At 42.3% G+C, this 13,569-nt stretch overlaps 1 protein-coding gene across 3 annotated transcripts in view; it reads right to left on the bottom strand.

Annotated features, from left to right (window-relative positions):
- Positions 1-496: 496 nt before the first annotated feature.
- The window catches only part of TBC1D30 (TBC1 domain family member 30), a 110,989-nt gene continuing 97,916 nt past the window's right edge, over positions 497-13,569 (bottom strand). Inside the window, exons 11-13 of one of the 3 annotated variants that reach the window (XM_025402384.1) lie at positions 12,292-12,431; positions 8,409-8,615; positions 497-4,129 (exon numbers count right to left, since the gene is read on the bottom strand). In XM_025402384.1, coding sequence (XP_025258169.1) covers positions 3,342-4,129; positions 8,409-8,615; positions 12,292-12,431 — 1,135 coding nt within the window. In that variant the 3' untranslated portion in view covers positions 497-3,341. The remainder of the gene's footprint in view (positions 4,130-8,408; positions 8,616-12,291; positions 12,432-13,569) is intronic. The other 2 variants (XM_025402386.1, XM_025402385.1) reach the window with 2 other exon arrangements.

The following is a 13,569-nucleotide window of genomic DNA, read 5'->3' as shown; positions in this document are numbered from 1 at the left end:
CTCTGTTTTCCCAATTTTCTAAAACCTGCTACTTTTCTAGTTAGGAAAAACAATATATTTTAAATGCTGCCTCAAATGCTGTAGGCAGTAAAGAAAGTGGCTCAGAAACACTGTAAAAAAGATTTTATATGGGGAGATGGTAGCAACTATACATCTATTCATACAGAATCCTTAATGCCATGCAGCTAAACTGTATTCTTATTGTTCATTTTATTAAGACAAAAATAAATGGTAGATCTAAAGGTTAATTTTAGGTAAACTCTCTTAGTTTTAAACTCTGCGCTTACTCATATTCAGGAACCAGCTATTCTGCAAATGCTGAGCAGGTCACAGGCCACCCTGCAACCCAGTGATTAGACTGGGGAAGATGGAGCTTATCGGGCTGTTTCCCTGGTTCATGTGACCAAGTGGGGTCTGGGGTTGGGGGTGAAGGAAGAAGGGAGAAGGGACGGTCACAACAGTGTTCCATGCATGCACTCAGACAATGGCACAACAGTTACAACAATGAGAATCTTTATGCATATAACTTTGTGATCAATACAATCCTTCAGAACAAGAGACAAACAAAGGAATACAATGTCCCAAACCGTTGCAGTCCATAGGCTGACATTGCTAACTAGATTTAGATCATCTGGAGGCTTTTGTAAGAGGAACTGAGGTGCAGAGGCATCAAAATGAGTTGATTCCCGGCAAAAGTGCTAAGAGGCTACAGACATATCTAAAAATCAAGAAACCACTACTTGTTAAGTACTTCTGGCGTTTGCATACAGTGTCCAATACATAGGGAAGAGAGCAAGTCCATACTGGTCTTTGTACATGCTGTGTGGTAGAGGCTACTGCAGGTTTCTTTATTTTCTAAAGTAGGCAAGGCTCATTAATTGACCAATTCACATTGTGATTACTTGGTACAATGCATGCATGTTATTGGTACACAGAGTGCTTTAACAGGAATCTGCTGGATTTTCAAAATTCTAACAAGGCCATTTTTGTCTCAGAGGACTATTATTATCCATTCAGTTATTCATTCATTCAACAGATACTTATCCCAAACTGTGTGTTATCTCCTCCATCCCCTTCTCAGGAAGACCAACCCTGGAAACAGGTGAGAGGAGAGTGTTCACAGGGCACAGCATGTGTTGTTGATACTGTTTGTGGACAGCAATGGTGCAATCCCAAGGACTTGAATAAGTGGCCTCTACCTCATTAACCAACTCCTTGAACCCAGACCATCAGGGAGCTAGTGAGCTGATTCAAGAGAGGAAAGAACAATTCTCCATTCAAGTCAGACATCCCTCAAGGGGAACATGACTATTCTGACTCATTTGGGAAGCGGCAAAGAAACGGATATGAGGTGGAATCATTCTTATCTGTAAAGTTTAGCTGATGGAAGAAAATGGTGTCATTTGCTTAACTTTGGAAAATGCAGTGGGTCTCTGGGCCCTGAGGGTGGTATGCAAAATAAGCCCATCTCTCCACCTACACCCTTCCCAAAAAACAGGCTGTGGGCGTGGCTGCTTTTTAAGAAGCTGGATGCTAACTTCAGATGGCACAGAATTCAAGACCAAAACTGTAATAACTTATTAGTCATATTTTCCATCTTCAGTTCCTTTGGGGCTAAAAATACCACGAAGAGGATAAAATAGCTTTTCTCACGGTATAGGTCATTGTGTGTTTTCTGTTCAAAAAAAGCCCACACAACCACATTCTCTATTATAAAAATTAGTACCTCTCATAGTAAAAGCCTGCTCTACAATTACAGTTTTCGTTTCAGAATTAACAATCCATTTGCTCAAATCAATATTGGCTGCACCAACAATATTCCTGAAAGTATTGCCAGTAGTCTTCCAGAGACAGACATGAAGGCTGAGTCTATTCCTCTAATGACGGCGGGCAGAAGGGATTGAGGAGTGAGCCTGTTGCTCAGCCAAGTAACAGGTGCATGAAGCATTCTTAAAATAAACTCCCTGTTCAGGATAAGGAAGTCAGAGCTGGTTTTGTAAAACGCCATCAAGGGACTCTGTACCATCTGGAGACAGGTCCTTTGAGTCAGGAGGGATTTTAGTGAATGGCTTCCCAGTCTTGGTTTTTACAAGCTATGTAGCCAATGCCTCTGTGTACAAAGAGCATTAAACCTGCCTATTGCACTGAAGGAAATGTGGCTAAGTCACTTGGAATACCGGGAGTACTGACCTTGAGTAACTGAAGTGCTACTTCACCTCTGTGTGGCTCAGAGTTCCCATCTGCATAGTGGAGACAAGAGGTGCTATCCCTGACCCGCTGGGTGAGAGAGAGCTAGAAAGGGCAGGAGTGAGAGGGAGCTAGAAAGCACTGGGGCCTTCTCCAGAGAAAGGCAGTGTTCAAGTAACAAAGTACTCAACAAAGGACTCCAATCAAAAAGCACAAAATTCAAGTACCAGAGTCACAGGTGCTATGTTCTGGCTTCTGAACAGAGGCCTTGTGCGTCTGCAGTCGAGAGCTGGTGGGTGAGTGAGCTGTGTGGTAGGGGATGCAGGCCAGGCTCTGTGTGGAGCCCATCAAGTCATCCGTACCACTGAGGATGAAAGCTCTCCCCGAGAGGAGAACACAAACCTCAGGAAAAGCTCAGTGGCGCGAGCAAGCTGTCCGGAGCAACTGCTTAAAGCATATGCCAAGTGTGTCCTGTGCATAAGATCTTCAGCTGGGTTATCGACCGAAATTTCAAGAGATGAAAGGTTTTCTTCATTTTGCAGGTAGAAATAGACAGTTAAAGAAAGGCTATCTAGATTTTTCTCCTATGATTTAGCATAAGAATTTTAAAAAAAAATTGAGACTCGTACTGTAGGAAATCTCACAGGACACAATCCCCTCCGTAAACCATGAAAAGGAAAATCAGGAAGTTTTTTGTAACGAAGACACTTACTTTCTTTTTACAGTTTCTGTCCTAGCAAGCTGGTATGTGCATGCTTGAATATTAGTAATACCCAGAGAACTAGAAGGTTTGGGGGCACTGTCACAGGGACTCTGAAGGCCCCCAGAACAGAAGGATGGATGAGAGTTAACAGTCTAGATATATAGTCTTTTTAAAATAGCTCACAATGAAAAATTGGGAAAAATTCACACTATAAAACCACAATATTTATTTTGCCACAAGAATCCACTTCATCAGTTAGCAAGTAGATGGGAAAACAGCCCTGTTTCTAACTCCTATTATAAAACTTCCAGTTCCCATTTTTTATGGGCTGTTGCTCATCCCTGAACCTACTCATTTTCACTGGACAAATAGAACTCTTTTAGAGCCATTCAGCTGCAACCCTTACACTACTGTGAAAAGGTGAGTCCAGATACAAAGTTTCGGGGAGACATCATCGTTTCTTAGTGCCACTGTTTCCAATGCCGGGTTTGCTGAAGCTCCTGCTCATTTGAGGAAAGTGCACAGTCGGCGTTCTTTCTGTAGGGCCATATAATCCCAAGTTCCTGGCAGTAGCAGATTTCCGCAGGGGCTTGACGCTGGGGAAAGGGCTAAAGATGGGGGTTTTTGAGTTGCTGCCTTGGGGAGGTTTGCTGGTGGCTTTGTTTTCTTCAGGTGCACTCGGCGGCTCTGGGCAGTGCCGCTGGCAGGGTGGGTGCACCCCGGGCTCAGTTTCAGCTGCAGCATCCCTCTGGTTCAGTTCCAGGGCCCCCAACTTCACCTGAACCGCAGACACATCCACATCAGCATCTCCGAACACCGGCTCTGGAGACTGCCCCTCGATCGTCCTCCCGGTACTGCCTTCGGGGCTGCTGCCTTCTCTTCCAACTGTCGCTGTACAACTAGAGGGGAACGCCTCTGCTGCCCCCAGCCCGTTGGTCTTGCTGGCCTCGTTCTGCTCGTCTATCAGCCCTATGGTGTCCCCACAGCCCGGATGACTCTTGGTCCTTGGCATGTTCTTTTTGTGGACTCGGATGTGAGTTCGCCACGGGGAGTTGAGCTTTGTCTTAAGGTCTTCGTAGGGGACAGGAGACATTTTCCCTCCTGTGTGACCAGGAATGTGGATGACAGCATTCTTGGCAGCTCTGTTAGTCATTTTCATCTTCTTTCCTAAAAGAAGGTGGTTTATAACTGGAGAACTGTTTACCTGAGATGGGAGAATGCTGGTCACTGGCCCTTTGTCTGAAAGAAATGTTGAAAGGTAGTATGAAGTACACCACAGAGAAACACATCCATCATGGGACAGAAATCACACGGAGGTCCTCCCAGCCTGGCCCACCACATCCCTTCCCATGGATTCCCCAGGGAGGGGCAGAGGCATGTGACTGCAGACAGCAGAAACCGAATTCAACCCAAGAGCCTGGAATACCAATGCTCTCTTCTTTAAAGAAGAAGGGACCGCAGGGTGATGATACAAAAAGGAACATCTGACTCCTCATTCATAATTAGGGCCTAGACCCCCTAATGTTTTTTTTTTACTGAGAGCTCTTGTCTCTGAGTAGCAACTTCAGAGGTACTGTACCTAGAAAAATCTTTGCAGATTTAAAAAAATAATAACACAACAAACACTACGACCATATGGATTATCCTCTGTCAGCCTCTGAGAGGTAGGAAAAGAACACACTGCATATTATGAAGTGAGATCCAGCAGAGTGACAGAAGTGATAAAAAGGTAATGAGAATGCAGTGAAATCACAGCTATCCAGCATCTAGCCCTAGAGATGAAAAACCACTCCTGTGTCCTCAATGGACTTTGAAAGCCAATTGAAAACTGAAAAGCACCAAAAGCTTTGACCTCAGCTAGGTGCCGTGGTTCATGCCTGTAATTCCCAGCACTTTGGGAGGCCAAGGCAGGAGGATCACTTTAGGCCAGGAGTTCGAGACCAGCCTGGCCAACATGATGAAACCCTGTCTCTACTAAAAATACGAAAATTAGCCAGGTGCGGTGGTGCGCACCTGTAGGCCCAGCTGCTTGGGAGGCTGAGGCGGTAGACTGCTTGAACCTGGGAGGTGAAGGTTGCAGTGAGCCAACATTGCGCCACTGCATTCCAGCCGGGTAATACAGCAAGACTCCTTCTCAAAACAAACAAACAAAAAAGCTTTGTTCTTCTAGAAGGCACTGTCAATGGCATTATCGTTGACCTCCTGTGGCGATGACCAGGCTCCTATTTCCAATGCAGCATTCAACACACATGGTCCCAGGATGGCAGCAGCAGAGAGAAGTTGTAGGGAGAAGGCCTCTCCCTCTGTGTGTGAGTTTCCTTCCTCCTTGATGTCCATGTCATCTGGCTGAACTAACTTCCACCCTTCTCTACGGTTGTCATTTACCACTGGTCATACCCCAATATCAACTGAAAATGTTGATAACTGTCTCCTCTTCACCACATTCCTGCCACCTCACCAATTATTTGACTGTCACTGTGATTGGCCCTCCATTACATTCTCATAGTTCCTCAGCCTCCCCAGTTCCATCCTAAACCTTATCACCCAGCTCCACCTTATGTGAAAATATTTAATTCTAATACTCCTCACTTTGGCTCTTCCAGCTCTCAGGCTCCCAGTCTAACTATATGTGGTAATGAACCACACAGACTTCTGGCTCCTTGTTCCTCAGGCTCCTCATAACCCCTCATGTGTCTTCGGCCCACTGACACCCCTACCCTGCCAGATGCATGGCCGACCTCTTAGATCACTGCCTCATAGGCATCCCTGTCTCTTTGTCACACATTGCTAGTAAAGGCCCAACCTGGGATCCATAATCCACATTCTCTTTCCTGAAACTGAGCCCTTCAAATTCGTGACCTCTCATTTCACTGGGTCCTCAATGCCAAACAATCTTTTCATTTCCCTGTCTCACTCCTTTCAATGACCTAACTAAATCTTCATTACTTTCTTTAACCTCTCATGTACTCCCAACCCCCACCTTATTCCCACCAAACAACTCTCCCCCAATTTCTCCATGAAAACAAAAGCTATCAAGTCTGAAAGGCCTCTATTTCCCATCCTCCCTAACCTCGGAAGCTGATACCTCAACCGCCATGCTCACCACCTTCCATTAAGTCTCAGAAGCTAAGGTCTTTTTGCCTCTAGTTCAAGTTCAGTCTCTCCCCCTGTGTTGCTAATCCTATCGTATACCATCTCATCTAAAACCATGCTGCTCAAACCATGGTCCCTGATATGGTTTGGCTGTGTCTGCACCCAAATCTCATCTTGTAGCTCCCATAATTCCCACGTGTTGTAGGAGGGACCCAGTAAGAGATAACTGAATCATGGAGGTGGGTTTTCCCATGCTGTTCTCGTGATAGTGACTAAGTCTCACAAGATGTGATGATTTCAAAAATGGGAGTTTCCCTGCACAAGTTCTCTTTGCCTGCTGCCATCCACGTAAGATGTGACTTGTTCCTCCTTACCTTCCACCATGATTGTGAGGCTGCCCCAGCCATGTGAAACTGTAAGTCCATTAAGCCTCTTATAAATTGCCTAGTTTCAAGTATGTCTCTTTGCAGTGTGAAAACAGACTAATACAGTCCCCAAGCAGCAGCACCAGCAGTGCCTACGGGCTTGTTAGAAACATATAATTTCAGCTCTATTCCAAACCCACTGAAACAGAGTCTATATTTTAGCAGATCCCCAAATGATCTCTATGCACATTAAATTTCAAGAACCAATGCTCTAGAGCTTTGCCTTTGAGCGGCAATCTCTCCCTTAAAGATAACCACATCAACCATGATCTAGAGAAAGGGTCAGCAAACTTTTCCTGTAAAGGACCAGACTGTAAATATTTTAGCCACTGTAGTGTGAAAGGAGCCTTAGACAACCTGTAAAAAAAAAGGGCGTGCCTGTGTTCCAATAAAACTGTATTTACAGGCTGGGTGCGGTGGCCCACTCCTGTAATCCCAGCACTTTGGGAGGCCAAGGTGGGCAGATCACCTGAGGTCAGAAGTTCAAGATCAGCCTGGCTAACATGGTGAAACGCTGTCTCTACTAAAAATACAAAAATTAGCCGGGCGTGGTGGTGCATGCCTGTAATCCCAGCTACTTGGGAGGCTGAGGCACAAGAATTGCTTGAACCTGGGAAGTGGAGGTTACAGTGAGCTGAGATTGTACCACTGCACTCCAGCCTGAATGACAGAGTAAGACTCCATCTCAAAACAAACAAACAAACAAACAAACAAAACTGTACTTACAAAAACAGGTAGTGAGCAGGATTTGGCCTACAGATCACAGTTTGCTGATCCCTGATGAGAATACAAGCCACTGGGTCAATTTAGCACCCTGAGCAATTGTTTACCATCACACCCAAAGACTTGTACAGTGTAGTTAAAAAGGGACTGTACAAAGAATCAGAACACCTGTGTTCTAGCCCTGGCATGACCACTCACTATAGCTATAGAACCCTGGACAATTGCTAAGCCTTCCCTGGCCTGACCACTCACTACAGCTATATAACCCTGGACAATTGCTAAGCCTTCCTGAATCACCATTTCCACACCATTTGGAAGAAGATGAGACTATCTGTCCTTGCCTTCCTCATTGATTTGTTTTAAGGACAAAATGAGGAAATGTATGTGCCAATGTTTTTGAAACTTAAAGTGAAATTGTTCATTTATTTTGTGACTGGTTTCTTAATGATTCAGGATAAAGTGAGAATCGTCAAGAAGTCAACTATTCTTCTCTGATAAATGGAAGGTAAATTCAGTTTTTGTGCAAGATCAGTCACATGCTCACATGCCACTTTAAAAACACATCAAATTTATATTTTGGTTAATTCTGGACAAGCATCATTTTCATTAGGATATTCACTTCAAGCAAGAATAAACAACTCCCAAATCAGCATATATTAAACAATAAAGCAGATTGTTCACTGGGATTTTTGGAAATGAAAAGAAAAAAGCTTGGCAATCCTTGGAAAAGAGCATTTCCAATTGCATTATAATTGTATTCTTTTTAGTATACTCCCAAGATACTTGCCGTCAGCAAAGCACAGGCTTTTTAATGTTTTTTTTTCCATTTTCTCTGATCACAACATCTGTTATAATATCACCTAAATGACTAGTATATAGCTTAATTTACTAGTGTGCAGATAGCTAAATTCTATACTCAGATGCATAAAATTTATGGGGCAAAAGCTCCAAAATTTCTCAAGTCCAAGGACTGCATGGCTTTGCAACACTTTAATCATTTGTAAACCCTTCTCCACAGCACACATAGTAGAGACGTGTTTAATACCATCAACTGCCTGGCCCTTGGGGCCTAAAAAGAACCTGCAGTCTTTTTCTTCTTTAGAGCCTGATAAAATAAAATTTAAAATGAGTTGCTAAATATGCTATTATCTCAAGCCAGCTGTGTTGACAGATACTGAGCTACAGTTAGTAATTCCAAAGCCTTACTAGGATTATTTGTTCTTCATTTCACAAGTTGAGATAGAGTTGAAACTGATTCAGATGAAGAATCGCATTACCTGCCCTGATGTACACCTGATGCACCTGCTGCTGTTGCTTCTTTTTAATTCGAGAGTACTGCCGCTTCAGTGCATTGATATCTGTGGTCATGCGTTCCATCATCATACTGTTAAAAGCTGCGTGGTATTCACTTCGACAGGAATTGATTGCTCCTGGACTCAGCTCTGCAATGTTATTAGATCTCAGACTCTGCTCCTCATTTGGCTCTGCACTCGAAGGAGATGGTCGGCAGAGGGGAACAGGAGTAAATGGAAATTGATTACACTACAACCCAGTGCAGTATCTTAACCTCCATTAAATTCTAAACCACAGGAAAAAAATGCATACTAGAGTTTGTCTAGTGCTTATTTTGATGTGCTCCTGAAAATATTTCTGTATTTTCTTATTAACCTAACTGTGGGTCTGACATGAGCTATGTGGGTTCAGTGTTTGATTCTGTTACCAGTTTGTTAGCTATATAGACATAACATCAACTGCTTCCAGATAAAAATCACTGCCATTTTCTTAGATTCCCTTAGAAAGATATAACTCCTAATTTCTAAAATCATTGTACAGATTTCCACACAACTGCATGAGGATTTATATAGGATTGATGGTTTGTAGAGTTTAGACAGTCATTAAAAGTGCACTCTTCTTACATTAAAAATAGTAACACAATTTATAACATTATCAAGACTTCAGACCACTGTATCACTAAAATGAATGCTTTGTTCATTTAACAAACATTTCCTGTCCACTCTGTTGTTATGTCTGATGTGGTGTCTGCTCCTGTGATAGCTACAACTAGCAGATTTGTCTCTTAAATAAAATTGAGATGACCTCCAAGAAAGAGAAACAATACTGGGTGGGAGTAACCCACAGACTGCACAGGCCAAAGTGGGAGAGAGCAAGTTTCTCCAGCACAATTTGTAAAACTAACATGGGAGCCAGAGTAAAAAAAGACGGAGAGATTCCAACTATCCTAACATCTGCTGACAGTGTTATTCAGACAAAGGCTAAACATCTCAGAAATTTACTTCATTTTTTTACTGTAATCATTTCTGTAAGGAGAAGGAAATTAAAAGAGAAACTGCTAATCAGAGCAAAATCAACAAGAAAGACTAATGATGAAATTTAGGAGAAAGTAATCATGTCATCCTAGAGCACAAAAATGCACAGAAAGAAAAACAGAGAAAAAAATGAAACATAGACCCAGGCTACAGAAACCCAGATTCAAAAACTTTACCATTAAAATACATATTGATCCTATGGCTAGAAATCAAAAGCTGAAACTCAAGCAATAAGAAAGGGGGTAGAAGGCATTGCAGAAATCAAGAAGACTCTTGTTGGGTTCAGATTTTTAAAAGCCATTTAAAAGGATGAGAGGAGAGCACATACCAAGGACATACTCACAAAACAGCATGAGCCCAGCCATTAAAAAGGTTAAAACTCAAAACAAGCTGAGGCTTGCAGGAAATACTCCAAAAGATCACAACCAAAAGTTAGAAATAGCAGCAGTGGCTGCCACTGCTCCTACCTTCCAAACAAGAACCGAAAAAATGAGAAGATAGCCCCATGACTTCAAGAAGGTGGTACAAAGTTGGCAGATGACAAAGATAACACAGAGGTGCCTGACATCTATTCTGTTTCTGTCCTCTTTCAGCATATTTCTAACCTCTTTGAACAAGGAGAATGGTCTTCAAACTAGAAGAGGTAGAATAAATATCCTAAAAGAAAAGCTGCCACCCAAGACAAGAAAGGACATAGAGAACCACAAACTTTAAAACAGTGCATATCATTGATAATGTCCAGACCACAGAAGTCTATTTTGCATAGAAAAAAAAAATGAAATAAAACATGGCATGTGATTCAGAGCACCACATTTTAAGAGGAACATTACCAAATTACAGGATATCTAGAGGTAAATTAATAGAATGTTAGGAGGTCCAGAAGTCATAACTTAAGAGACATGCTCAAAGAAATACTGAACTTGGGCCTTTGAGAAAGCTTTGGAGGACATGATAGCTGTCCTCAAAGATTTGAAGAGATGTCAGGTAGAAGAGGGAGTAAGCACTCTTGTTCTGTTTTTTTCCAAAGGGAAGAATCCTCTTTTCCAGCTGGAACCACGGATGGTGTCGAAGAGAAGAAAAAGAAGGTGCCTGCTGTGCCAGAAACCCTTAAGAAAAAGCAAAGGAATTTTGCCAGAGCTGAAGATCAAGCACCTGAGAAAGAAGTTTGCTGAAAAGATGCTTCAAAAGGCAAGCAGGAAGCTTATCTATGAAAAAGCTAAACATAGCCACAAGGAATACAGGCAGATGGACAGAACTGAGGTTCAAATGGCTAGGAGGGCAAGAAAAGCTGGCAACTTCTATGTTCTTACAGAACCCAAACTGTCACTTTCCCTAAGGATCAGAGGTATCAATGGTGTGAGCCCAAAGGTCTGAAAGGTGTTGGAGTTTCTTTGTCTTCATCAGATCTTCAATGGAACCTTTGTTAAGCTCAGCAAGGCTTCAATTAACATGGTGAGGATTGGAGAACCATACATTGCATGGGCGTACCCAAACCTAAAGTTTTATAGCAAAATTGATAAGAAGCAAATTGCCATGACAGATAACACTTTGCTCAATCTCTTGGTAAATATGACATCGTCTGCATGGAGGATCTGATTCATGAGATCTACACTGTTGGAAAGACTTCAAAAAAGCCAGTAACTTCCTGTGACCCTTAAATTATCCTCTCCACAAGGTGCAATGAAGAAAAAGACCTCCTATTTTGTGGAAGGTAGAAATGCTGGCAATAGGGAAGAGAAGAGCTACAGGCTTATTAGACGGATGAACTAAGGGGTCTACCATGATTATTTTTGTAATCTGGTCAGTTAATAAACAGTGATGGCTTCAAATAGAAAAAAAAAAAAGCAAAGAGAAGAACTATTAGTAGAACGGGTAGGTGGAAGTTATCTCTTTGTAACTAGAAACCATGGACTAAGGGGAAGAATCTAGCAAAGTGTCTTGTAAAATAATGAGTTTCTTGTCACTCAAGAAATTTCAAGTAGAGGTCACCATAATGTTCTGATTTAAAGGGTAATCCTATTGTAAGAGAAGCCAGTATGGAATAAATTAAACTCAGATGGAGTATATTAAGCATCTACTATATGCCAGGCTCTGTGCTAAGGAACTGAGCATACAAAGTTGAATCCAATGAACGGGAGCAAAAATCACCATAGAGAAAAAGAAATGTGTATTATGCATGTAACACATAATACAGAGAGAAACTATTACATAATAAAAAGATAAAGTAACAGAGAAGATGCTTTTAGTAACAATTTTTTTTTAAGATGGAGTCTCGCTCTGTTGCCCAGGCTGGAGTGCAGTGGCATGATCTCAGCTCACTGCAACCTCCACCTCCCGGGTTCAAGCAGTTCTCCTGCCTCAGCCTCCTGAGTAGCTGGGACTACAGGCAAACACCACCACACCCAGCTAATTTTTGCATTTTTAGTAGAGACTGGGTTTCACCATATTGGCCAGGCTGCTCTTGAACTCCTGACCTCATGATCCACCTGCCTCAGCCTTCCAAAGTGCTGGGATTACAAGCGTGAGCCACCACACCCAGCCTAGTAACGACTTTTTAATGTTGTTGTTGTTGTTGTTGTTGTGTTTTGGTAGAGACAGAGTCTCCCTATGTTGCTTAGGCTAGTCTTGAACACCTGGCTTCAAATGATCATCCTGTCTCAGCCTCCTAAAGTGCTGGGCTTACAGGCATGACCCACCATGCCTAGCCTAATAAAGACTTTTAATAGTTGTAACCAGTTCAGAAAATTACTGAGGCATCTACAGGACACAATGTTACTCTTATTGTAGTAAACCAATACATCTTGATAATCTAAATCAAGAGCCACCTCTTTACCTTTAATTTGTTTTTGGTACTTCTGCAGTTCAGGAGCCAGGAACCCACTAAAAGGTCCAAGACACCCCACTGCATTAACGACAGCATCCTCATCGTCTGGGTCATTCTCTTCATCACTGTCTCTGGCCTTACTATGTCGTCTTGAAAAACATAAAAGACAAAAAAGAAATATACAAAGAAAACCAGAGGTATTTCAAAACATAATACAGTTACATGGTTTAAATGCCATATATATAATTAACATAGAATTACATGTAATTAACATAGTAAAACCCCATCTCTACTAAAAATATATAGAAATTAGCCTGGTGTGGTGCCGTGCACCTGTAATTCCAGCTACTTGAGAGGCTGAGGCTAGAGAATCGCTTGAACCCGGGAGGCGGAGGTTGCAGTGAGCCAAGATCACACCACTGCATTCCAGCCTGGGCAACGACAGAGCAAGACTCTGTCTCAAAAAAAAAAAAAAAAAAAAAAAAAAAAAAAAAAAAGAATTATATATAATTACATGACTTATAAAAAGTTTCCCTCCCATCTCTGTCCAACTTCTGCCCATTGAAACTAGTAACCATGGTCACTTGTGAGACTCTCCCATCTAACTCCCACAGGTGATCATCGTTACTTGTTCTTACATATTCTTCAGTTTCTCTGAGCACATATAAGCAAATATGACTACATGCTTTTATTTTTCTCTTCTTTTTGGATAACTATTAGCATACTATATATACTCTTCTGCATCTTGCCTTTATTCATATAAGAAATCTTTACGGGCTGGGCACAGTGGCTCACACCTGTAATCTCAGCACTTTGGGAGGCTAAGGCAGGAGGACTGCTTGAGCCCAAGAGTTCAAGACCAGACTGGGTAACACAGCGAGATGCTGTCTCTGCAAGAAATTTAAAAATTATCCAGGCATGGAGGTACGTGCCTGTGGTCCCAGTTATTTAGGAGACTGATATGGGAAAATCACTTGAGCCTGAAAGTTAAGGCCGCACAGTATGCCATGATTGTACCACTGCACTCTAGCCTGGGTGACAAAGCGAGGTTTAGAAAAAACAAAGAAAGAAAAGAAACCTTTCCATATTCATACACAGAGCTTCCTTATGCTTTCTTACAGTTCTACTGGATGTACACACCCCATAGTGTGGAACTAGGCTGCTAATGGTATACACTTGAGTGGTTTCCAATAATATGTTATTACAAACTCCCGGGAGCAAGCAATCCTCCTGCCTCAGCCTCCCAAGTAGCTAGGACTAGAGGTATACACTACTACACTCAGCTAA

The sequence above is a fragment of the Theropithecus gelada genome, chromosome 11, assembly GCF_003255815.1.
Source record: "Theropithecus gelada isolate Dixy chromosome 11, Tgel_1.0, whole genome shotgun sequence".
Lineage (NCBI taxonomy): Eukaryota > Metazoa > Chordata > Mammalia > Primates > Cercopithecidae > Theropithecus > Theropithecus gelada.
This window is presented reverse-complemented; position numbering and strand designations above follow the sequence as displayed.